Here is a 26,208-nt window from a genome sequence, read left to right on the forward strand (position 1 = left end):
CAGTAAACTCTTAATCACAGGCATTTTTCATTCACACATCTAACGTCACACAGAAATTCCCCGAAACACTTCTACGAAAACCAATACATTTGAATATACTCATATTATTATTAAATGAGGAATGCAAACCACGAAATCTTGAAACCAAATATTCTGCACATTCGCACAAAGTAGTTGTTCCCTTCAGCTCGGGGAGTCATAGTGTAGCAGCGGATTACTAAACGGGCATGGAGAGCAGCGCTCCGAAGGGCCTCCGTTGTCACGCATAGACTTCCTGAATATAAGAGTTCCAGATGTGCTTTTGGCATTCCCTGTCGAACATTCTCCAAGAACACGGTCAGCCTCTCCTTTCTGGGCTTGCAACATCTTTTCCGAGACACAGACCCAGCAGCCCACTCGGAAATAACGCAGGAATTTTTGTTCGGCGATGTATATCCATAATTATTTTTACTGATTTTTACAAGGTTTGCATGTGCTTTTTACATCCATGACATAATTACAGAACCGGCAACTCCTAAAAAAAAAAAAAAAGGGGTTGAGTTTCCCACACAGTCAGGTGGAGTCGGAGTAAGGCCACAGCTTTATTAAAGGTCACCGGGGTCAGCGCAGTTCTGTCATCAGTGTTTCCGCATGTACAGTCCTGCTCTTTGACATCAGAGTCCAAACAGGAAGCCTTACACTTGGCTGACAGCTCTCTTCTGGTTTAACTAAAGGGTGAGAATCGTCCCTGAATAGGACACCTTCACCGATGGAGAGAGACAAGCGGATCTTTTTGTCCTCGTGTCTCATAATATCTATCGTGACTGGAAAAGGGCTGTTTTATTTGGGATCTGTTTACAGGATGAGTAACCTTGAGTGAGTACTCAAAACTTGCTCTCACTCAAGTGAAATCCACAATGCCAAATATAGCAGCACTGTTCACCTGAGCTGACTCAGTGATGCCGATTTGAATTCATTGATGCCTCTTTAAAACCAACGCCTTTGCGCTGCAGTAAAGTTACATAATTTATCTAGAGAGCTTGCTCAGGGTATTACATATCAATGTTATGGCAGCAGCATATGGTTTCGTTTGTGGTTTTGAGTGCATTCCCAGAGCTCAAATGTCATGTAATGCTTAAAAACAAAGTAGCTGCTAAGCTAACGACAATCCTCTCAGTTGTAGCAAATGTTAGCGCGCTAAGACACAACACTATGGTGGCGAACATGGTAAGCGAAAGGCCTTTCTTTGGCTTTTATGAGCATGCTAATGTTAGCATTCAGCTAATGACACAGCCTCACAGAGCTGCGAGCATGGCCGCAGACTTCAGGTCTTGTAAATTATTGAAAAGATTTGAAAAATATTTGTTATACTTTTGACACAACTCATTTATTACTCTTGAATCCAAAAAATGCCATGCACAGATTTCACAATTTCATCGACAAATTTGAGAAACTCTCTTGGGAAGCAAGACACGCTAACTAGCGGATGACACAACTTTGGGAAAACCCTGCTGTAAATAACCCCTTAAAAGGTTTATTGTTTTGTGTTGATTGCCTTATTTTGTATCTGCTTTATTGGTTTTGATGTATGCCTTTTTATATTGTATTGTTTTAATGATTTTTTTTATATGTTTTAATCTACTTCCGCTTTGAGCTAAATTTGACTTTTATTTTGAAATGTTAAAAGGAAGCGCACCTTTATTTTATGTTAATATACAAACTTGACGGTACGGCTAAATGTGACCGTCGGATGCGCATTTGATGTCAAGTTTTCATAGTTTTAATGGACCCGTATGAGGCTAATGCTCTTACGGTGGTGACAAGGTGGTTTTTATTCAAGAGTTTTGGTTCATGTTTATACAACGAAAGAAAGGAAATAAAGAAGTTCACCAGCAGTAAAGTCTCACGCCGAATGATATACGGGGATCCGTTACACCTGCTTTAAACATTGATTTGACTTGCAGCCTTGGAGGCTGGATGCTCAGGACGCCACACTGAAGAGATTCACAAGCGATCACGTTTTTGGAATAAAGGTCCAAGACAACACCGCTGTGTGTTAATTAATCCTGAACAATCAACCAACCGACTTGTGACTCCGTCACTTCGAGCTAATCACTCGACAAAATCAAGACTGTGTGCTGTCCTGGCTCCTCATTGGTGGAACGAGCTCCTCACTGACATCAGGACAGCAGGAAGTCTCTACGTCTTCCATCAGAAACTAAAAAGTACTCTTAGTTATATTTATGGTATTTCTCATGGTATTACTCATGGTATTACTTATATAGTACTTCTGGTATTACTCATGATATTACTTATATAGTACTTATAGTATTACCTATAGTATGACTTATGGTATTACTTATGGTGTTTCTCATGGTATTACTTATAGTATTACTTATAGTATTACTTATGGTGTTTCTCATGGTATTACTTATAGTATTACTTATGGTGTTTCTCATGGTAGTACTTATAGTATTACTTATAGTATTACTCATGGTATTATTGATGGTATTACTTATGGTATTACTCATGGTATTACTTATAATAGTACTTATGGTATTACCTATAGTATTATTTATGGTCGTACTTATGGTGTTTCTCATGGTATTACTTATGGTATTACTCATGGTATTACTTATAGTATTACTTATAGTATTACTTATGGTGTTACTTATAGTATTACTTATGGTATTACTTATAGTATTACTTATAGTATTACTTATGGTATTACTTATAGTATTACTTATGGTGTTACTTATAGTATTACTTATGGTATTACTTATAGTATTACTTATGGTGTTACTTATAGTATTACTTATAGTATTACTTATGGTATTACTTATAGTATTACTTAAAGTATTACTTATGGTGTTTTTGTAGTTTGTCTTTCTTGAAGAAAAGTTACTTTCTTGATTCTTGTTGCTCTGAGTTTGTCCTCGTGGTTGAATTCACTTATTGTGAGTCACTTTGGATAAAAGCGTCTGCTGAATGACATGTGATGAAATGTAATGTAACACAAGTCACCAGTAGTTGTGTTCCTTTGTGTAGCTGCGTCACATTCGATAGCCGGCAAGAGGCCGACGGACATTCACACCGATCGGTTCGGCCTCAACGGGTCAGCCGTAGATCTCATTTTCCACCCAACCAGTATGCCGGTTCTGAGCTCTGCAGGTTTCGTAGATGTCGTTGGTCACAAAGCCGGTCTCCCCGTCCAAACATGACACGTTCTCGTAATCGTCACACTGGGAGTCCTGGGAAGGAGCACGGGAGTACTTTGTCACGATGTGTGCCGACACGCTGCTGTCCAGAGCGGCGGGAGGCAGTTTGGTGACGTCACTAAAGGCGTAAGGCCCTTGTACGACGGCATAAGGCGAAGCTGTTTTTGACATCCAGGGTTTCGATCTGCTGGGGTAGCTTTCCGTTTCTGTTTTCCTCCTGAATGAAGATAAAAGATTAAGAGGTTTTTAGTGTCATTTTTGTTATGCAACTGAATTTCGCCAGCCAGTAGCAGCAAATGTACAGATAAAAATACACAAGAGGATTAAAATAAAATAAACGTTACCAAGTAAAACAAGATAGATGTGGGTGTTTGTTTCCATAGTGCAATTGTGTACAGTGTCAATTGTTTCAGTGGTATTGTAACATTTTAGCAGCTTGATATGGAAGGGGGGGGGGGGGGGGTTATAGCTGCTGAATATGAAAGACATAAAAGAGAAAGAGCTCAACACAATCATATAAACATGCTGCTCATCGGTGAAATTACCTCTTTAAAAGGCAACATAAAGGAAGCCTTGCCACAATTCTGCCTCTGAGCTCCTTGGGCAGTTCCTTCAACCTCATGATTCTCATTTGCTCTGGCATGCACCGTGAGCTGTAAGGTCGTATATAGACAGGTGTGTGCCTCACCTAATCAAGTCCAATCAGTTTAATTAAACACAGCTGGACTCCAATGAAGGAGTAGACCCATCTCAAGGAGGATCAGAAGAAGTGGACAGCATGTGCGTTTAATATGAGCGTCACAGCAAAGGGTCTGAATACTTATGACCATGTGATATTTCAGTTTTTATTTTTTAATAAATGTGCAAAAATTTCTACATTTCCGTTTTTTTCTGTCAAGATGAGTTGCTGAGTGAACATTAACGAGAAATAAAATGAACTTTTTTGATTTTAGCAAATGGCTGCAATGAAACAAAGAGTAAATATTTTAAAGGGGTCTGAATACTTTCCGTAACAAATAGTATATGTTAACTCTTCAAATAAAAATAATACAAAAAAAAGAACATCATCTCTTAAAAAAACGCTTCTTAAAATAAATGTTTTACAATGTTGTATTCTTTTACCTCTTGGCACGCTGTTTGTAGCAGAAGAAGCCAGCAGCTACAAACAGCAGCAGCAGCAGCAGAGTCGGAATCGTTGCATAAAGGATGTAGGAAACATAGAGGCCGTCGTCTGAGAGAGAAACTGAAAGGACAGAATATATACATATAACTTCCCTTTATTTGACTTGAGAACATAGACCGTAATCAGTGAATACTTAGTTACTTAAAGCATTGGTTTAGGGCTTTAACTCTACATTTTTCTTTTCTTACCTGACGACTCAGGTAGTCCTATTTTCATCCTCTCATCACTTTCTGTCGTCGAGAACACATTTGGCCTTACAGATGGAACTAGAGCAATCAGAAAACAAATGAAAATAATCAGTTGAGGATTAAAAGAAAAAAGTTGCAGATTTCTAACTGATTAAAAGAAAAAAAGAAACATGTGAAATATTAAGAGCATATTGATTTACAAATTTCACGTTCCGTGCGTAATTGTTTCGAATGTGACTTGTTAGATGATTTGATGATGTGCATCTCGAAGCACATTTTGCTTCAGTCGCCTGTTTTAAGTTGTTCACGATATATATGACCATGCGATATTTCAGTTTTTCTTTTTTAATAAATTTGCAAAAATTTCTACATTTCTGTTTTTTTCTGTCAAGATGGGGTGCTAAGTGAACAGAAATGAGAAATAAAATGAACTTTTTTGATTTTAGCAAATGGCTGCAATGAAACAAAGAGTGGAAAATATAAAGGCGTCTGAATACTTTCCGTACCCACTGTATGTGAATACATGTGAGGTATACGTTTTAAATGTGTTGATTCACTCCATGTATGATTTTGGACTCTAACTTCCTCAATTTATCAATTCTTAATGTTAACAGAAAATTACCAACGCACAAACTCTGAACTAAGATGACCTAATTCTTCGAAAAACATGTGATTCAACAAGCTAGTAACTCCCTTTTTTTGGGTGTCACACGCAGGCACATTAAAAGCTTCATTATCTGAGTATCAAAAGTGCACCATATTTTTCTCACAAGCTATTCAGAGCAGATTTTTTTTGGGAGAGGGGGTCTTATAGATCCATGTGAATACAAGTATATTAAGACAAACAGTGTAAGAACAACATGAAAGCATATAAACACTGTAACGGGCATGATATGTCCGATTTAATACATACAGACTATAGATGTCTTCATCTCGACAAAGGGGGATTTAAATTAAAATGTTGTGTTGCGATGGTTTAGTCTAACTTGTCCTGATAACGTATAAACACATCTATAGTCGCTTGTTATCTACCCCTTAAAAACATAATGCGAGGACAGTAGTTGCAGGGTAGTCAAGTACATGCTGTACCTGCCAGTGCTTTGTTCCCTCTCTCAGTAACGACTGGTGGTTTTTCTGCAAAAAACCCCCAGAGAAAGGTTAGTCAATTGTTGTATGATGATGTAATCAATGCTACTTCAATATGCACAAAAAAAGAAGAGATTAATATAAGTAAATATTCAAGAACCACTTTCTATTTGAAATAGAAATAAAAGACAAACAACTGGAAGAATCATTATGAATATAATGTCAAAAATATATAACATAAAATGAGCCCTGAAGAAATATCCAGAGGTTTCAAGGAATGCTCATGATTGTTATTTAAACTGGCACACTTAGCTTGTTATCCTATTGGTTTTAAGTCCTAAAGGACTTAAAACCAATAGGATAATTCTAAAATAAGTATGTAGATATCCGGTATACCTTAAGCACAGAGGCTGATATATCCGCTGTGGTTTCTAGATACCAGAGTCGTACATTAATCCAGGCGACTGACAATAAAAGTGTACATTACTTGTTTATTAGTGCATGCGGTTGTCACACAAATTTCCCAATTAGATTCAGATTCTGTGGATTAAAAAACCCAAATAAAAGCAAAATCACGAAGTGTCTGTGATCTATTGGCGTACCTTCTCGGTATTGGCAGACAAAGTTATTCTTGGAGTTGCAGTTGTCGTCGTTCCAATGGAAAAGGAAATGACCTTCATCGTCGGGTGGTGCGGAGGGCCGGTGGTACAGAACCACACACATCTCAACACCGCACGACGGTTCATCCCAAAGCCAGTTCCTACACAGCGGATAAGAGCCTCAACTTTAGACTCGTGTTGCATTTAACCCTCCTGTTACCTTTAGGGTCAATTTGACCCCATTCAATGTTTAATGTCGGTGTTCTTTCGGGTCAATTTGACCCCAGGCTGTTTTTCACTGTGTCAAACATATAAGAAATATCAACTTTTTAATATATTTAAAGGGCTATTTAGGTAGTCAACAAACAAACATAAAGCACCTCACACTTAAACTTGGGAAACAATATTAATTCTAATAATTTTCTGGAGGTTTTAATTGCTGGGGTCAAATTGACCCTGAGGGTAAAATATGTCAGTAAATATAAAGGTAACAGGAGGGTTAAACATTGAATGGGGTCAAATTGACCCTAAGGTAACAGGAGGGTTAAATGGGACAATTTACATCATCGCATGTACGGTTTTAAATCATAGCAAGACCTGAACTTGGCTTTGCTTCCATCGAGCCAGTAGTACTGCGAGGGGCAACCCGGGTGAGCGGCCGCCGCCCTGTGGAGCTGTGGGCTGCGGCGGAGCCCGATCCAGAAGTCTCCATCTCCAGCCTGCAGCTGTTGTATGAACCTCTCCATCAGCCGCTGCTCGCTCTCCGTTTCGATGCTGAGCAAGTCGCCTCCGTCCGACCTGCAGGCCCGCCGGGCATCCTCAAAGCTCAGCCTCCGCCTGCTGTCCTGGATGTAGGACACCTTGAAGCACGGGCGCTCTGTCCCACGCCGGCAGATCCTCTGGCCTGGACGCCGGGTCGGCATCGGGGGGGAGGTAAACAAGACGATAAGTGAAGAACTCCCATCGCGGGACCCGTGGCAGAGAGACTATAAACTACCTGAAGCATCACGGACCAATTAGAAGCCAGCATCTCTTTCCCCACATGCTCCTGCGATTGTAAACCATTGGTAAATTAATTATAGTGTGAAACATGTATATTTAAGGCCTTGATTATTATTTTTTTAATTGGTCTTGTTCCATTCTAAATATTTTGGATGATATGATGCACTGTGACCAGGGTAGGACATTTACATATTTTTTCGGGGGCAGTTCTTGCCCCCACTGACTGAACTCCAGGGGCATGTAAAAAGAAATTGGGGCACTTTTTGAAATTTGTGAAATAACATTTAAGATTTGTTCAAAAATAATATATATACTTATTTAGGCTTACAATATATGAGCAATGGCAATAATACGACAATTAGGCAGTAGTCTACAGAGTCAAGGTGTTTTCTTAGATTCTTTGAACAAAAAACAGACAATCATATGCAATGTTATTTGTATTTCTTTGTGGCTATTTATTGTTATTACATTTTTTTTAACAACTATTAACAATTATACCTTCTTTCTGTCTTTCTTTAGAATTACAAATAATATTTATTGATTTATTTGTGTGTGTACCTATACAGATAGGACACACACACAAAGAACAAAAACAAAATGCTATTAAATTGTTGAAATTCTGGGGGCATTTTTTGCCTCTCCTTGTGATATCAGGGGCAAAATTATATTCCCGAGGGGCAGTTTTGCCCTTTGCCCTTGTGTATTTCCGACGCTGACCGTGACAGATCTATAGATATGAGACGTCTAAACACATGCAGTGGGTTCGCTGAGGTCACCCACAATACATATTGATTATTTAAAGGCATCATTTACAGTTTAATGCCAGTTTAAAGCCAACAAATGAAACCAGTAGTTCCAATACTTGTTGTTATTGCTTGTGACTCATCAACACATCATAATATTAGAGTTAAGACATAAAATAATAAACAAATACAATGACAAAACATCGTATCTCTGTTAAATGCTTCTATTTTGTTGTACCTTGCAGATAATATATATTTTTTTTAAATAGAGCTAGTTTAACGATCTGCTGTATAATGGTGAGGATTGGGTGGTTATTAAAGCCAACAAATGAAACCAGTGGTTCCAATACTTTCTGTTATTGCTTATGACTCATCAACACATAATCATATTATAGTTTAAACATATTATTCTCCCCATAAAAAGCATAACATAAGAAACAAATACAATGACTAAACATCTTATCTCTGTTAAATACTTCTATTTTGTTGTACCTTACAGATAATATACAAAATAGAGCTCGTTTAACGACCTGCTGTATAATGGTGAGGATTGGATTGAGACCAATAGTTTTATGATAGCTTGTATTAAACTTGGAAAAAAACCGATGCGACTTCTTGACTTCAAATCCGTGGTGTTGACGTTCGTTTCCCAGCAGTCACGTGATGCCGTGTGCAGTCTGTTTATAATTACATAAACGTACATGTGTGTGTGCGTCATGCTTCTTCGAGACCTCGAGACCTCAATCCCGACAATAAAGATAATAAAGTGCCTTATTAAATTAAACAAATGCAACACCTCGATCAGAGCTGCATGCAAACTTTTATTTAAAAAAAAGACTGAAAAAATATCCGGGAAGAAACAAAACGAGTTGAAGTCTTAACGTTGAATATAAAATTAAAAATTAAAACACACACACACACACACACATTATATCATATCGTTTCCTAAAGAGTTTACAAAGTTCCGAGTGTTTTCGTTGATCCTGAAGTAGATTCTTACCATTTATTTTGGACGCGGCTCCAGGGTGGAAGAAAACGGCGATAACGGTGCCGAAGAGCGTCATCAGATCCATTTCTACATGTTCACCCGGTTGTGATGCAACACGTCGTCCTAAAAACAATATAATGTGTGTGGCCTGTAAACGAGCTGAAGACTTTAGAGATGGTCAGACGTCGTGATCTGAACTCCGGGGAGAGGCGGGCCAGTCCGGAGTGGGTCTGGGTGGAGGCGTGCATATGGCGCCGGGCTGAGGGGGGGGGGGGGGGTCCAACTTGGCTTTTGTTGTTCTCCCTCTGGGTCTGGAGTCGAACCTCCGAGGATCCATTCGTTTTACCAAATTAGCCAAATCCCATTTCACATGTGCAGTGATGACTTTAGTATGAGATGAATGAGCTTCTTTGTGCTGACGCTGCGTATCACGAGCTCAGAGGAAGAGTCGGGATTATTGTTCCATAACACGCACACACACCCACACACATTTACAGACATGCACACGAGCACGAACGCACGCACATAAACACTCGCACAAGCGCACATACACAGGCGAGCACACGCACGCACACAAACACAGAACCCCCCACACACACACATACAGACACACACGCACACAGACACCCGCAGACATACAGACACACACACACACACCCCCACACACACGTACACACACACACTCACACACCCACTCTCACACACAGACACACCCACACACTCACACACCCACCCACATACACACACTCACACACCCACTCACACACACATACACACCCACACATACAGACACACTCACACACACATACACACACTCACACACCCACTCACACCCACCTAGACATACAGACACACACACACACACACACACATATATACACACTCACACACCCACACATACAGACACACACACACACACACGCACACACCTACACGCACACAGACACCCACCCAGACATACAGACACACACACCCACACATACAGACACATTCACACACCCACCCACACACACCCACACACTCACACACCCACCCACACGTGCACACGCACACAAGTACGAGAACACGCACCCATCCACGCACACAAACACGTACACACAAACACACGCACCCACCCACACACATACAGACACACACATGCACGCACATACGCACAAACACACACGCCCACACACACACACATGCACACAGGCACGCGAAAACAACACTTTTAAGTTTGACACGCTGCGTGTTAAAGTACAAGTCGACCTTTCTTCTCCAAGTCTGGTAAACATGCTGCTCTCATGTCACGTGACTCCGTTCATCCGCCACGCTGTCCGAGGAGACACATCTCACACGAAGCAAGTTTAAATGTTTAAAAGGAAACGGATTTGGAGAGACACAGCAGGGGCAGCATGTGAACCATAGGGACACGAGATAAAGAGGAAGAGATTGGAACAGGAAAGCAGAGGAGGAAGAGGAACATGCTTTTGTAGAGAACCCTACTTCCTGCTTTGGTTTTCAGGCCTCTCAACTTTATTTAAAGAACATTAATGATTTGTGAAAGTCTGGAGCAGTTAGATTAAGCCTAAAAAGTAAATATTTTTTACTCAGTTGAATTCAGCAGAATCCTCAGACTGGAAAATGTAAAGGCTAACAGGGTAAATAGTGGCCTGTGTCACTTAGGTTTGAATGGCAGTTGTTGTTGTTGTTGTTGTTGTCTCAATAAGTAGAGGTGAAGGGGTACTTGTTCCTCTGCTGTCACTCTGCTGTGTTCATGGAGGAGGAAGGTGTGTCTCCTGCTGTCCTCCATCAGAGGACGACGAGCCTCGGAGCTGTGACTCCCTCTGGCCGGCAGATGGCGCCACACTACTGACGAAACGAGGCCGAGCAGCAACTCCCAAATGAATCAGTTGTTGTCCGATGACGTCACTCATGACATCTCGTGACAAGAGAGGAAAGTATATCTACTTCAAGTACTTGGTCGCATTCTCTTGAAGATCTTTGCTTTATGTTTCTGCTTTGATGTACTTCTCCCCCACATATCACAGTGGAGTTTAGTTATTTTACTGCAATACATTCATCTGACGGCTTTAGTTTCTGGTTACTTTGAAGTAAAAGACAAATGTTCGGCCGTAAAAACATTCACGACGATATAGAAGTTTTAACCGGTGGTTTATATTCTTTATGTCGTATTACCGCTAATAACAATAACACATCTGTGTCTTGTGTGTGGCTCCTTGTCTTGTTTACAGTTGTTCCACCAAAGAGATATTTCCCCTCCAAACTTCTCAGGTGGTTTCATTTATATAACAATAGAATCACATAATATCACAAATGGTAAAATGAGGAAAAAAGTCCAGAATATTCTAATTAATCTGTGAAGCAGAAACTTTTTCTTTCTACTTTCTTCTCCCCTTAATACCCATAGGCTCCATTGGACCTGGCTGGGTCTGATACCATGGCCCGGCTGATGCTCCGCCCACTCTTCCTCTCTCCCTCCATCTGCCTGATGGATTGTGGAGGTCTGGATCGTGCTCCATAACTACTAACAACTATTCATACACTCTGTCATACTCAATGCATGTGTTGTAACTCTGTAACGCTTCATTCTGGTCACATGACATTGATTGTTCTGTCCATCCTGGAGAGGGATCCTCCTCTGTTTCTCTCCTGAAGGGTTCTTCCCATTTATCCCCGTGGAAGGTTTTTCTATTTTTTTGGAGTTTTGCCTGATCCGATGTGAGGTCAAAGGTCAGGGATGTCGTATGTGCCACGGGGTGAGGCTCAGGTGCAGAGAAAGACAGGATGACTCCAGGTTTAAAGCGAAACAAAAATACTTCACTCCAAGAACAGGTATAACATAAAAACTCTAGCTCGAAAGCAGCTCCAAAAAAAAATAGGAATCACTATCGAACAAAAACTAGGCATGAGCGATTAAAACAGAGCCACTATCAGTCAGAGGTAAAGACAACAAACCGACAGGAGACAAGCGAAAGACTGGCACGATATATAGGGGGGAAAACACAGGTGTACGGCATGAGACAATCAGGGAGACAGGAGTGGCTGAGGGCAGGTGAAGGTAATTAACCAATCAAGAAGAGAGAGGAGTGGCTGAGGGCAGGTGAAGGTCATTAACCAATCAAGGAGAGACAGGAGTGGCTGAGGGCAGGTGAAGGGAATTAACCAATCAAGGAGAGACAGGAGTGGCTGAGGGCAGGTGAAGGGAATTAACCAATCAAGGAGAGACAGGAGTGGCTGAGGGCAGGTGAAGGGAATTAACCAATCAAGGAGAGACAGGAGTGGCTGAGGGCAGGTGAAGGGAATTAACCAATCAAGGAGACAGAGGAGTGGCTGAGTGCAGGTGATGGGAATTAACCAATCAAGGAGACAGAAGAGTGGCTCTCTCTCTCTATATCTATATATATATCTATATCTATATATATGTATGCATGCATCAGTATTAAAACTATAGTATTATCATACTCTATAATACTAATGCTACTTTTATTCCAGCTATTTTGAATATCTTTACAGCGCTGTTCTATTCATATTTTCATATCCATTTAATTTGCTTTAAGAGGACATGCGTTGAGCAAATTATTGTGAGAAAAATAACATACAATTTTGGAGATTTACTACTCTTTTGACTCATTTTGTGTTATTTGAGATGTTACATTGACATCCTGCATGTTTATTTTTAGCTCCTCTAATGGCCGTCTTTAGTGTACATGCCCACAGCGTACAGTGCCGTGCCCTCATGAGCTTCCCAGTGTATCCTCTTCCTTCCACAGCGACATCTGCATCCTGCCTTGGGCCTTGATGTCATTGTTTTCTCATGTGATTATATATCAGTAACCAGTGACGTGAGGTTCATGGTTGGTGAGGCACTGACTCCTTTTGTGTCAGATTTACAAATTTATAAACCCAAAAGGGTAGCTTATTCAATTGGCTCCTGGTTATTTCATGTCTCATCAGCATTCTTCACACAACACACACGGTACATATTACAGATACGTAAAGGTAAATAAAAGTTTGAAGCAAAGCTTTTAGCTCCGGCGTTGGTCTACCTGTGTTAATCACGTCCACTTTTGACTGAAAGTCCAGTTATCAGACATTTCTAAGCTTAGATATATAATCCTCTTCCATGTTGGCGGTCTGGCGTAGCAAAATACAAAAACAAACGGACTTGACTCGCCTGGCGCCTCTGCGTAGAAGAAGCAGCAACAAGTACCCGTTGGCTCACTAGCGCCCCCTGCAGGGCGGCAGAGTATTATCTGCCTCACCCTGCGCCTTTTCACTGCGGCTTTATTTCCCATCAGCAAAACTAAATATGTCACTTACAAACATTAAACTGGAATGGTTAAAGACCTTAGTCAGACTGTGGATTATCAGGGCAAATAAACATATCTGCAAACATTATATTGGCGACATGCAGAGATACGGCAACCCGCACGGGCCAATTACATCAACCCAGCTTGTGATGGATTGCGCAATCAGAGGTGAGGCTCGACTCGTCGCCTCAACTCTCGTTTCATCCTGTATTTGCACAGGAAATAGGCAAATTCAGCGACTTTGACTATAAAATGTTCGAAATTAGTCATACATAAAGATCGGTGGACAAATATAAATATAAATTTGATGTTATCATTATTATTTTTTTAAACTTTGCTTCACCTGCCTCCACTGACCGCACATCCCTGTCAGTAACCATTATCGCTTCTTTTTGGTGAAAGCCAGAAGATATGCACACTCACAATTAACAATTATCTCAGCACTCTGGCAGTCTGGTTTAAACAAAAAAAAAGATACTGTAATGGCCATTTGTTTAATAAATAAAAAATAAACATAAATCAAATGTCCACTGACGCACCATGGGGGGTTTGTGGTGCACGCAGCCGAAATAAAGCTTTGTGCATTCAAGATTCAGTTATTTTGATAATTTATTGAACTTAAACAAAACAAACAAACAAAAGAACAAAAGGAACTCCTCATGCTGTCTCTCCTGCGCTGGTAAAAAAAACATAGGCCTACCCAGGTGCATGCTGGTCCTGTACCTACCTACTCCTATGACCACAGGTGCCCACAGTGTTACCCAATTAAATATATATATATCCAAATTTGTAATTATTTTCTTTATTCTTTTTCTTTATTTTATATTAATTATCTGATTTATTTGATAATAATAATTTAGGATAGGAATATATAAGCATTTTTCTTCTACCTATACCTTTTCAGTCTTTCTGTTTTGTATATTATATAGAATATTGTATTGTATTGCATTGATTGACGGAATAAAATACACAACAAAAATTAGCGAACAAATGAACTATCAAAAGATGAAATATTAAACCAAACTAAAAACTATCACAAGAAAAAAAGCGATTCTAATATATCAAATAATCTAAATTAAATGAGCAAAAACACCTGAATGATTAAACAATACTACTTGCCAATAAAATAAATAAATACTAATATAAAATAAATATCTCCGACAGATACATTTAGCTGATCAGAAGTAGGAATATTTTTAAAGCACTTGGCACATGGTTTTCACACATGCAATGTGCTTTAAATGGTTAGTTGTCAAATAATTATTTAATTTGTGGGTTTGTTATGGTTCATGCAGACCAAACCACCGCTGATGGACAGGTGGAACATTGTTTTGCAGACATCTCCATCAAAACATTCTCTCCGGCCCTGCAGCGATCGCATGGTGATGACATGGAGAGTGTGATGCTGCATAGAAGGTGAACGCAGACGAGGACTAACAGATTGTAGAGTGACGCATCCGTGGATCGTGTAACACACGTCTCCGCTCACCGTGGGCACTTCGGCGAAAGCGCGGACACTCCTTTTCTATTCTATATTCCTGAGGAACAATGGGGGCTTCTACGTGTATAGCAGCAGCACGTTGCAGCCTGGAGCTATAGAGACTCCCTGGACTGCAAGGCCACAAAGACAATAGAGGATGGTGGGAGGTTTAATCCCGCTTGTGGCGACAGTGATCACCTTTTAGGCATTCAAGGTGTTTTTTTCTCTCAAGAAATTGAATCCTTTGTTATTATATGATTTGGAAGAAAGAAAGACGTGAACACTTTTATTTATCTCCGTGGGGAAACTCTTCTCTGCATTTGACCCGTCTTTAGTTGTTCAGGAGCAGTGGACTGAAAGTGAAGTGCCTTGCTCAAGGACACCTCATGCAACTCTGGGGAGAGCGGGGATCAAACCGGCAACCTTGTGGGTGCGAGAAGAAGACTCTCCCCCCATGTGTCACGAATTCCCCACCTTCCTAGTTCAATTCATCCTGCTTACACGTTTAATTAACTCTCTTGTCATTCCAGATCCTGTCATCCTCACCTGATTGTCCCTCATTCCCTTCACCTGGTCCTCACTCCCTTCACCTGCCTCTGATCACCTCGTTAGTCCCTCATTCCCTTCACCTGGTCCTCACGCCCTTCTCACCTGCAGCCCATCCCCTCATTAGTCCCTCACTATTTAGCTCCCTCACTTCCACTTGTCCTCTGCCAGATTGTCTTGTGTGTCACCGCCAAACCTTCCAGCGTTATTAGAGTTTATTCCTGACCTGCCTGTTAAGACCCTGTTTGCCTGTTAACCCTTTACTTTCTTCTGCTTTTTCTCTCTACAACAAATCCAAAAAAGGGGCAGGCAAAATCTTGAGTCGGGGTTCAGGGCAGGTAGGCAGGGTCGAAACAGGCAGGATCAGGTAAACACAGCAATCCAGCAACAGACAAGAGAAAGAGTGGCACAATATATAGGGGGGAAAACAGATGTATGACATGAGACATTAACGAGACGAGAGTGGCTGAGGGCAGGTGCAGGGAATGACACAATCAAGGAGACAGAGGAGACACAGAGGAGACAGAGAAGACACAGTAGACAGAGAACAGAACCTTACACCATGAGCTACAGCCTCCATAACATAATGTATCCATAACATAATGCCTTCATAATAATAATGAATGATATATAATGCCTCATAATATAATGTATCCATAACATAATTTATCCAAAACATAATGCTTTCTTAATAATAATAATTAATGATATATAATGCATCATAACATAATGTATCCATGACATAATGTATCCATAACATAATGCATCCATAACATAATGTATTCATAACATAATGTATCCATAACATAATGTATCCATGACATAATGTATCGATTACATAATGTATCCATAACATAATGTATCGATTACATAATGTATCCATAACATAATGTATCCATAACATACTGTATCCATAACATAATGTATCCATAACATAATCTAGTCATAACATAATGTATCGATTACATAATGTATCCATAACATAATGCCTTCATAATAATAATAATGAATGATATATAATGCCTCATAATATAATGTATCCATAACATAATGTATCCAAAACATAATGTATAGATTACATAATGTATCCATGACATAATGTATCGATTACATAATGTATCCATAACATAATGTATCCATAACATACTGTATCCATAACATAATGTATCCATAACATAATCTAGTCATAACATAATGTATCGATTACATAATGTATCCATAACATAATGCCTTCATAATAATAATAATGAATGATATATAATGCCTCATAATATAATGTATCCATAACATAATGTATCCAAAACATAATGCCTTCATAATAATAATAATTAATGATATATAATGCATCATAACATAATGTATCCATGACATAATGTATCCATAACATAATGCCTTCATAATAATAATAATTAATGATATATAATGCATCATAACATAATGTATCCATGACATAATGTATCCATAACATAATGCCTTCATAATAATAATAATAATTAATGATATATAATGCATCATAACATAATGTATCCATGACATAATGTATCCATAACATAATGCCTTCATAATAATAATATTTAATAATATATAATGCATCATAACATAATGTATCCAAAACATAATGCCTTTTTAATAATAATAATAATAATTAATGATATATAATGCATCATAATATAATGTATCCATAACATAATGCCTTCATAATAATAATAATAATTAATGATATATAATGCCTCATAATATAATGTATCCATAACATAATGTATCCAAAACATAATGCCTTTTTAATAATAATAATAATAATTAATGATATATAATGCATCATAACATAATGTATCCATAACATAATGCCTTCTTAATAATAATAATTAATGATATATAATGCCTCATGACATAATGTATCCATAACATAATGCATCTGTGTTTCAGGTCATGTGAACCTGAAACCTGAGTTGTTGTCAACATGAAAGATTTATGGCAAAACTCAGTGACAGATTCATTTGCCGGAGAGGAGGCCTGACCGTCACACCTCTCTGGTTTTATGTGTCATGAGGCGGTCAAATAAAAGACACACTGCACACACACACACAGACACACACACACACACACACACACACACACACACACACACACACACACACACACACACACACACACACACACACACACACACACACACACACAAACACACACACACACCCTGTTCTGTCACACGAGACACCAGCAACGGTAAGACCTTCACATTTTGGTCCATATCCAAAATCAATTGATTTGCATCATTTTAGGATAAACATAAAAAATAGTACTGGCTTTTCTAAATAATATTGATTTGCACATCTGCTCTAACTCAGTTGACGTCGTTATTTGAGTGTCTTTCCGGTGTTTTTCATTATTGTTGATGTTGTTTTCTTATTCGTGAGCACACCAATGCACTTTCTTAAAATCACGTACACTGAAATTTAGGGATTTAGTACGAGTTCAAAACAGCACAACTTCTGTATAAAGCAAAACAAAATTTACTTCCTGGCAATGTAACAATTTGTTTTTAAAGATATTTTGAAAAAAACAATTTCTCATATAACTCTGAAAAGCATGTGCATATCTGTCTGTGGGCTGAAGCAGAGGAATAATTTAACTGATGACATTAAAGAAAGTAAAAAAATGGTGCAATAAAAAAAAAGGTTTAAAAACATGACTCTGGAGAAGTATAGACTTGACGGTATTGATAAAGCATAAGAAGTAACGGATTATGGGGCCAAACGCTTGAATTTCTATTTTTTTGTATTTAATTTTTTTAAATGTTAAATTTTTTTATATATAAGGCTCTTCGGAACAAGTTTTCAAGCAATCAAAGGTCAGGGCTCTTATAAGCTAGATAGCTTCAGCCTTAACCCTTTCGGTCAGCCACGTGTATCTATCTTATTTTTTGTATTCCTGGTGGTTGTATATTTTGCTGATCGAAAATAAATTAACTCATTCAGAAATAAAGTCATTCATAAATAAAGTCATTCATAAATAATCTCATTCATTCTTCAGGATTTCTCTCAGGATTTCTCTCTCGCGGTGAGCGTCCTCCAGACAGCATGCACCTGTGTCTCTGTCTCCCCCTGCTGGTGGCGGGGGTGCTACTGCAGCCAGCTCTGTGTCTCTACAACTGCTCCTCTGAGTATGAGAGGATCCCAGGTCGGTTAACTATTACCTTTTTTATTTCATATGATGAGTATTCTGCTAAAATCAGAGCAGATAGTAATTGGTGACAAATGCAAAATCATGACATTTCACAATAAGGTAAGGTAAGGATGTTTATTAAAAACATACAACGAAATTAAGTTGGAGACTCATCCGTCAGTACAGCAGCGACAGTAAAAACATGTATGAAAACATTAAGACAGGACATTTCTCATTTAAAACAAGACATTTATAAATAAGTAAGAATAAATACACAAGCATCAATGGCTTAAAAGTGAACAAGTGTGGGGGTGATGGAGGAAACCGCTCTGGAGAAGAAGCTGTCCCTCAGCCTGTTAGTCCCGGTTCTTCCTGAATCTTCTTCCTGATTGCAGTGGAACGAATGCTTAATGCAATGGACTTTTCCTCTACTCGGCCTCTGCAGCAGCGACTGAAAACTCATTTTTACTTTTGATTCCAATGAGTGAAAAAACTAAACAACTTACAGTATCAAAATACTCACTTTCACACTTTTTTCTGTCTTTCCTGAGACAATTCGGACTTGATCGTCGTCTGCGGCGCCAGCTCCATCGCCCTGCAGATCAACCTGTGCACGGCCCAGTGGGCCGGCTTCAACACCACGGACCTGGCTCTGAACGGGAACCACAACACCACACAGTGCCACGGCTCCATCGACGCCGGCGTGGACCCTCCCGTCCTCCGGTACCAGCTCCCCGTTAACCACAGTCTGGAGAACCCCTGCCGCCAGTCTCTGCAGGTCAGAAGGTGGCCCTGTAGAGGACTAATATTGATCGAATGGACGAATAGTTCTAAGGCAGTATAGAGGAATGATTGTTCTGTTGTGTTGTTCAGATTGTGGATGAGACCCCGGATCCCACGGGTCCATTCAGCAGCTTCTCAAAAATCCAGTCGGTCATCATCACCGGGTTCATTGACACGCCCAGATCTGACCAGGGCTTGATCAGCTACTCCACTGACCTCTACTATCACTTCTCCTGCCGCTACCCGCTGGAGTACCTGATCAACAACACGCAGATTGTGGCGTGAGTAACTAAATATTTTTATTTTTATTTAAACGAGCCTATACATTGTGCTGGAGGGATATTTTGGATACAGCCTATCAGAGGCCTGCATATAGACACAAGATCAGCCGGCAGATTTGAGGGAAAGTCAAAGGTTCAGTGAAATATTTCTTAATTATTGTCTTTTTTATTATGATATTCATATATTTTCTTGTTCATTAACATGTCAGGAATTATATATTTAGTTCTGGATTTTTGGTTTAATATAACTCTACAGCCATAATTTCTTTTTTTAATCTTCTATATTTCTCTGTCTTTTCACACGAAAATAGTCCGGTGGTCCATGTTTTCAAATTTAAAATCAAAATAATGTTCAAAATATTGAAATTGTAAGATGTTTAAGTAAATAAATAAATTGGTAGGAAATCAACAAAAATCAACAACAAAATCAACAACAAAAATCATACAAAAATCTTGACACAAATCGCAAAGAAAATCGCAAAAAAATAAGAAGTTGGTAGAAACTATTGTACCTCAGGTCCCAGGAGGATATGTTTTTGTCATATACAACGACTATTGTTGGACATTGTGTATGCTGATGTTCAATTTCAAGTCTCTTTTTGAGAATAGACAATGTGTGTGTGTGTGTGTGCGCGTCACATTAGCGTGCACTGGGCCCATTGTGACGATGTCACCGTACCTTATTACATTTTCTCCGAGGCGGCACGTGACGTACCGTATAATTCTCTTTTCTTTAGCTCCTCAGTTTCCGTGGCGACCAGCGATAACAATGGCACCTTCATCGACACGGTGCAAATGAGTGTTTTTAATGTACGTTGGCATTCAGTTACACTTAGAGCTCATACTATACTATGAATCTGTTTCTCGTGGCTTATTTTACTCGGATTTCTTATTTCCCCAGGACTCTGACTACGGGTACCCGCTGGTGATCCCGTCTACAGGACTGGAGCTACGCACCAGGATCTACGTGGAGGTCAAGGCCGTTAACCTCACAGGAAAGTAAGTCACTAGTATTCGGATGAGTGAATTAGTTTATCGTAAAATAAATAATTTCCCCGATGTCCTCTTTTCAGTTTCAACGTCCTGCTGGACCACTGCTTCGGCACGGCCACCGCGTACAACATGTCGCAGACTGAGCAGCACGACTTCTTCACAGGGTGAGGACGCACACTTATAATAGTATAAGCTTCTTCATTTAACTTCACTTCAAAAAAAATAAAAAATGAACTATATCTATAGTTATATCTGTCTTACCTCCTTCTGTTTGATAGATTGTGGAGGTCTGGATCGTTGTCCATGTCTACTATACGAACTATTCATACTCTCTGTCATACTCATTGAATGTGTTCATGTAACTCTGTAATAATTCATTCTGGTCACATGACATCTATTGTTCTGTCCATCCTGGAGAGGGATCCTCCTCTGTTGCTCTCCTGAAGGGTTCTTCTCTTTTTTTACTCCGTTAAAGTTTTTTTTCTTCTATTTCTTTGGAGTTTTTCCTGATCCGATGTGAGGTCAAAGGTCAGGGATGTCGTATGTGTACAGATTGTAAAGCCCTCTGAGGCAAATTCGTATTTTGTGATATCGGGCTATATCAAATAAACTGAATTGCATCTAAATTATTCTGCTCTCTCCAGCTGTTCTATCGACCAACGGGCGTCTGTGACGAGTAACGGCCGTTCCAAGGTCGCCTGGTTTAACTTTGAGGCCTTCCGTTTTGTTCGGGACCGCGACCAGGCGACATCCAGCATCTACCTGCACTGCATCCTGAGACTCTGTGAGCCCGGCACATGTCTGGAGATCCTGTCTGTGAGTTGAGAAGTCTAAAAATAATCTGACGGAACCCCCGTGCCAATATTTCCACGGCATGAGATTTGTACGATAAGCATATCACAGTTTATACAACTCACCCTTTTAAACATGTATAAATATAAAATGTTATCACCACAGTGTTGAGCAGGCAACTTAAAATGTGTGGATATATAGTATTTTTGGGGGCATTTAATGGTTTTATTAGATTAGATCAGTGGTTCTCAAACTTTTTTCAGTGATTTCCACCCCATGTGAAATCTTTTTCCAGCAAAGTACCCCCTAAAAAAAGTTGATGTAATACACAGTGTTGCGCCATCATTGTCTGATTTTATATAGAAGACATAAAATGCAGTTTATTAACTTACACTTATATTTGATTGACTATTTATTAAATAACTAAAGGATTTTTGAATGGATGATCAATTTAAATCGATTCTTTCTTTGAAACCTCACATGCCCTCAGGGGTACTAGACGATCTATCCAATTTAAACCATTAAAAATAGAATGCAACAGAATTCATTTGGGCATAAAGGTCTCCAATGAAGTGTCTAAAAGTCCTGAGAAATGACTGTTGCGGAAATAGGTTAAAAATGCGAAAATCCGAGATGGACGCCAGAAATAAATAATGTCTCATATCGATCAGAAGAACATTTGAATGATTAAAAATGCTATTATACTGTTTTTGGACATAAGGAATAATTTAGAATAGGTTTAGCCTTGATCGGATGCAATGATCATGGGAAAAAAATCCAATATGGCCACCAAAAATCCATTTATTATCATATATTTGCACTGATATACCACATTTATTTTAATTAAATTAAGGACGTTGTGGTTCATGGTGCATTTTTTAAATATTTTAGCAACAAATTAAACAAATAACTTGTTTTTTCTTTCTTCTACGTGCAGAAAAGCCATAGTTTTACAACATAATGACATAAATCTAAACTAAACCCAACTGATCGTGTGTTGTTTTTCAGGCCTGTCAAAACAGAAGAAAATGATCTTTGACTCCTTTCGGATTATTAAGCAACGAATCTGCCACCGTGTCAGTTGGACCTCTGTACACCGCTGCCGCCGAGGGTGAGACCGATAGCAAAAGACACTGCTATACGTAAAATAATTATATTTAAAAAGTACTTTTATGTTAATTTCTTTCTTATCTTCCCCCTTCTAAAGATAGGCCATATGCAGCTGGTTACAGTGAGCGTATTTTTATCAAAATTTGAACACAACACAAAAAAATAAATTCTCAATACATGTGAATATAACACACACTTTAATTCTCAATTCATCTCCCCCGGCGTGCATCATCAGGTAACGACGTGGCGTCCGAGAGCGGCGACGTGAACGCGACGGTCCTCGTCGTGGGGCTGGTGTTCGGCTTCGCTGGCGCCGCCCTGCTGGTTCTGGGAGGCTGGTTCGCCCTGAAGAAGTTCTATTGGGCGGGAGGATCCCTCCGTGCCTTTAACTGACTGTTTATCAAGCCGAAAATTATCTTATTATCTTTGTGTTTATTGTGAGAACATAAGACAACGATACGGGTTGTCAGCCACAATCAAATATTCTTGTGAGGTGACCTTGGGATATTTACTCTTCTGTGTATATTGATATGAAGGAACAGCCACGCCCTGAACTATACGGGCTAAAAAAGAAACATAAACGATGTAAGCATTTTAAGAACAGTTCATTTTAATACGATATGTTATCATTTTTTAATGCTTTGCAAGTCCGCCAACTGACAGTCTTACCACATGTTATAGGTATCATACAAACAGTTATATACATATAAACACACGTATATATATATAAATATATATACATATATATATATATATAAATATACATATAAAAAAAATATATATATATATACATATATACATATATATATATATATATATATTGGAGCACAAGTCAGATCTGTTTTGTACATATTAAAAATAAAATCTGAAATGTTGTTGTGGTTGATATTACACGCACGGTAAACACATACTGACATTTGCCGACATTTACATGCAGAATAAAAACAAAAAAAACACTTAATATTTACAGGCTACTTATTTCTTATTTTTCTGGTACAATAAAAAACCAACCGACCAAATGCATGGACATGAATACATGTCAATGTATTCACTTTAATAAGTCCACACGGCTGTTAATTGGTCTTTTTTTGGGGGGTAAACAATGACCGTCGTCTCCGTCACTGCACTGAATGCATAATGTCTCGGATCAGAGCTGATAATTTCTCTGAGAAATCCTCCTGCAACGATGAGGAAGAGGAAACAGGAGCCAGACTCGAGGCTCCCGGGACCTCCAGCTCCTCTTCTAGCCCCTGAAACAACCTCTCCATCCTCCCCTGGAAGACGTGGCTCTGCGCGGCGGCGTTTTGGCAGAACCGCTCCGCGCTGGCCGCGGTGACATCGGCCTCGCCGGGTCGCGCCGCCGTTCCTATCAGAGCGGCGAGCTCCGCTTGGAAAGAGCCCGTCCTCATCTGCGCCTCCGTCCTCAGCGCGCTCACTTCCTGCCCCAACCTCAGGATGATTTTCTGCCAGTGGTCCGACTGAGCCGCTGCGCCGACCTCTTTCAGGCGTTCGATCTCCCCGACGGTTTTTGCGTGGAAGTCGCTAATGAGGACGGCCACTTTGGCGGCGCCGCGCTCCAGGCTTTGGCTCATCCGGTAGGCGGCGCCCTGGTTCAGAGAGGAGGCCGGATTGGACCGGACCTCCGCCGTCTCCGGGCCCTGCAGATAGAGGTTCAGCTGGCCACACAGGTCTTTGGTGCCGCTGCTGAGAGAGCTCTGGAGCTGCCAGGTCAGCGGAGCCAATCGCTCCCTCATGCCGGCCAGAGCGGAGGCGAGCTGGGCCGGAGACGAGGATAACCTCTCCCGCAGCTCGGCCAGCTCTTGGCGCAGACGGATGCGCAGACGCTCCGACTCCACGTTGAGCTTGCGCTGCATCTCCTCGGCCACGGGGTTTTTGCTGCCGAGGTCATCCGGGCCGTAGAGGTCAGCGCCGTCAATGTTGGTCTTGTAGATTTGACTGAGGGCACAGAAGGGAACAAAAGCACGGTTAGAAAATGTTTTGATATTATTTTGTTCTTTTTCGATATTTGACTTGATTGTACAGATGCACATTTATTTCCGGTCGCTTAACTTAACTAAAAAATAAATCACTTTAGCTTTTATCCCTATATACACAGCTCCATGAAGCTATTAGGGTTAAGTGACTTTCTCAAGGACACATTGAACCACCAACCCCCTGATTGAAAGACGGAACTGCTAACCACTGACCCACTCGCTTTGATTTTAACTCTAAATCACGAACAAAACATATCAAAACCAAAAATATCTTCCTTCCTCCCTTCCTTCTTTCCTTAATCTCTTCATCTGTTTTTCCTTCCTTGCACCATTCATTAATGTATTCATTAGTTCTCACAAACATCCTTGGAAATAAATAAATAAATAATATATATATATACTTTAATATATTCAAAATATACTTAAAATGTCAATAGTACATTTCAAATATATGATCAAAGAAATGTACTTTCTGCAAATATATAAAAAGTAAACTAAAGTCACCCTTTCAGTTATTTAAAAAAACTTTTAAAACAGTTTAAAGTAATTGTACTGTAGTATACTTTTCAATAAATATATTAGAGGACAAAATATACTTTAAGAGTAAGTTCTGTGCAATTACTTGAATGTACTTCTTTATACTTTGTTTAAAAAAATTATGCAACATTCTTTTGCATATTATTTGTTGCTTTACTGTCGTTGAACTTACTTCACGTCCTTGCTGGGCTCTGTCTTGTCGTACGCCTGGTTGACCTTTAAATCCGTCCAGGTGGCCTCCCTGGTGTCGCGGTGGAGTCGGTATGCTGCAGAAAAATAAAAAATAAACCATTAAAAAAAACCCACATATGCAAATTAAAGGCTCTTTCACAGCATTCGAGGGAGCAGTGTTTACCCGAAGTTGTCAAGAATGACAGGGAGAAGATCACAACCCTCAGATGCATTTCTGTTTTTATTTCTGTGTAGCCTATAGGGACAGAAAAAAAGACTGACATAAGTATTTCACATTAGAACAAACAAATGACCGAATACTGAACATTTTAGGATTAATACATTATCTTTAATTCCTTTTTCATACGTATACGTAAAGAGCTTAATCAATATGTGAAGATGTGTCCGGCCGTTACCTGAGAATCAGAGAGTCTGTAGAGGGACTTCTCCTCTCATCCGACTTATAGGTCCTTGTTATCAGAGAGCCGGCCCAAAAACTCTGCCTGTGTCAACAGTCAACACGTGGAGGGTCACATGGACGACAGAACACACACACACACACACGCATGCGCACACACACATGACACCCCAATAACCAATAACCCTCATAAAACTTAGATTTCAGGCAATTGTGTCACGTCAATAAGGGTGTGTCACATTAAGATAGGGTGAAAGTAATGTGATGAGAAGCATGATAAGAAGAAAACTGTCCTAATTATGATATAGAAAGATTGCTGCCAACTCAACACCGGGGGTTTGTGTATACACAAACCCCCCGGTGTTGAGTATACTTGAGTAGAAGAAAAAAGTTTTAAAAATCTGGTAGAAGTTTATTGGAGCAATAAAAAAAATGGTTCAACAAGTTCAAGTTACTAGACATGTGGCAGGATTTCAGGCTTCCTACGTCAAAGACCCCCTGAGCAAAGGAACCAGAGTGATACCAGTATTTACTCTGGGGTCACTTGTTTGACCCCCAGCGCCTGGTGTGGCTCTTTTAGCATTATGCAACGTTATGCAAGTGAATGTTTCATTTTTATATCTTCCAAGAATTCAATGT

The 26,208-nt window shown here is 39.7% G+C and overlaps 3 protein-coding genes across 4 annotated transcripts; 1 reads left to right on the forward strand and 2 right to left on the reverse strand.

Moving 5' to 3' along the window:
• Window positions 1–568: 568 nt before the first annotated feature.
• On the reverse strand, window positions 569–9,219 carry laynb (layilin b). Its single transcript, XM_056441916.1, has 7 exons — window positions 8,999–9,219; window positions 6,851–7,157; window positions 6,257–6,414; window positions 5,658–5,702; window positions 4,569–4,646; window positions 4,320–4,440; window positions 569–3,414 (listed from the first exon to the last, which is right to left on the reverse strand). The coding sequence occupies exons 1-7, from the start codon at window positions 9,069–9,071 to the stop codon at window positions 3,096–3,098; spliced, it is 1,101 nt and encodes a 366-aa protein (XP_056297891.1). The 5' UTR covers window positions 9,072–9,219; the 3' UTR covers window positions 569–3,095.
• A 9,186-nt stretch (window positions 9,220–18,405) lies between these two features.
• LOC130210454 (zona pellucida-like domain-containing protein 1) lies at window positions 18,406–23,212 on the forward strand. Its single transcript, XM_056440773.1, is given in 10 exon segments — window positions 18,406–18,505; window positions 19,042–19,268; window positions 19,364–19,554; window positions 20,292–20,364; window positions 20,456–20,553; window positions 20,628–20,711; window positions 21,192–21,363; window positions 22,348–22,450; window positions 22,547–22,570; window positions 22,685–23,212. Coding segments are annotated over 10 exon segments (1,230 nt in total). The 3' UTR covers window positions 22,843–23,212.
• On the reverse strand, window positions 23,036–25,648 carry zgc:162608 (uncharacterized protein LOC100037332 homolog). Of its 2 annotated transcripts, XM_056440776.1 has the most exons (4): window positions 25,568–25,648; window positions 25,336–25,407; window positions 25,153–25,246; window positions 23,036–24,405 (listed from the first exon to the last, which is right to left on the reverse strand). In XM_056440776.1, the coding sequence occupies exons 2-4, from the start codon at window positions 25,382–25,384 to the stop codon at window positions 23,568–23,570; spliced, it is 981 nt and encodes a 326-aa protein (XP_056296751.1). In that variant the 5' UTR covers window positions 25,385–25,407; window positions 25,568–25,648; the 3' UTR covers window positions 23,036–23,567. The 2 variants fall into 2 exon arrangements, with proteins under 2 accessions (XP_056296751.1, XP_056296750.1); XM_056440775.1 differs by lacking the exon at window positions 25,568–25,648 and having other exon boundaries at window positions 25,336–25,546.
• Window positions 25,649–26,208: the final 560 nt, after the last annotated feature.

The sequence above is a fragment of the Pseudoliparis swirei genome, chromosome 20, assembly GCF_029220125.1.
Source record: "Pseudoliparis swirei isolate HS2019 ecotype Mariana Trench chromosome 20, NWPU_hadal_v1, whole genome shotgun sequence".
In the NCBI taxonomy this organism is placed as follows: domain Eukaryota; kingdom Metazoa; phylum Chordata; class Actinopteri; order Perciformes; family Liparidae; genus Pseudoliparis; species Pseudoliparis swirei.

What these genes read in the sequence shown, in the direction of transcription:
- laynb (XM_056441916.1), bottom strand. Translation starts at nt 9,071, where the DNA reads ATGGATCTGATGACGCTCTTCGGCACCGTTATCGCCGTTTTCTTCCAC. An exon ending in TGTCTGCCAATACCGAGAAG is followed by an intron (nt 5,703 to 6,256) that starts GTACGCCAATAG and finishes GGTTTTTTGCAG; the next exon opens with AAAAACCACCAGTCGTTACT. An exon ending in AGGACTACCTGAGTCGTCAG is followed by an intron (nt 4,441 to 4,568) that starts GTAAGAAAAGAA and finishes CTGTCCTTTCAG; the next exon opens with TTTCTCTCTCAGACGACGGC.
- zgc:162608 (XM_056440775.1), bottom strand. Translation starts at nt 25,435, where the DNA reads ATGTCAGTCTTTTTTTCTGTCCCTATAGGCTACACAGAAATAAAAACA. An exon ending in GTCATTCTTGACAACTTCGG is followed by an intron (nt 25,247 to 25,335) that starts GTAAACACTGCT and finishes ATTTTTCTGCAG; the next exon opens with CATACCGACTCCACCGCGAC. An exon ending in GAGCCCAGCAAGGACGTGAA is followed by an intron (nt 24,406 to 25,152) that starts GTAAGTTCAACG and finishes CTGTGCCCTCAG; the next exon opens with TCAAATCTACAAGACCAACA.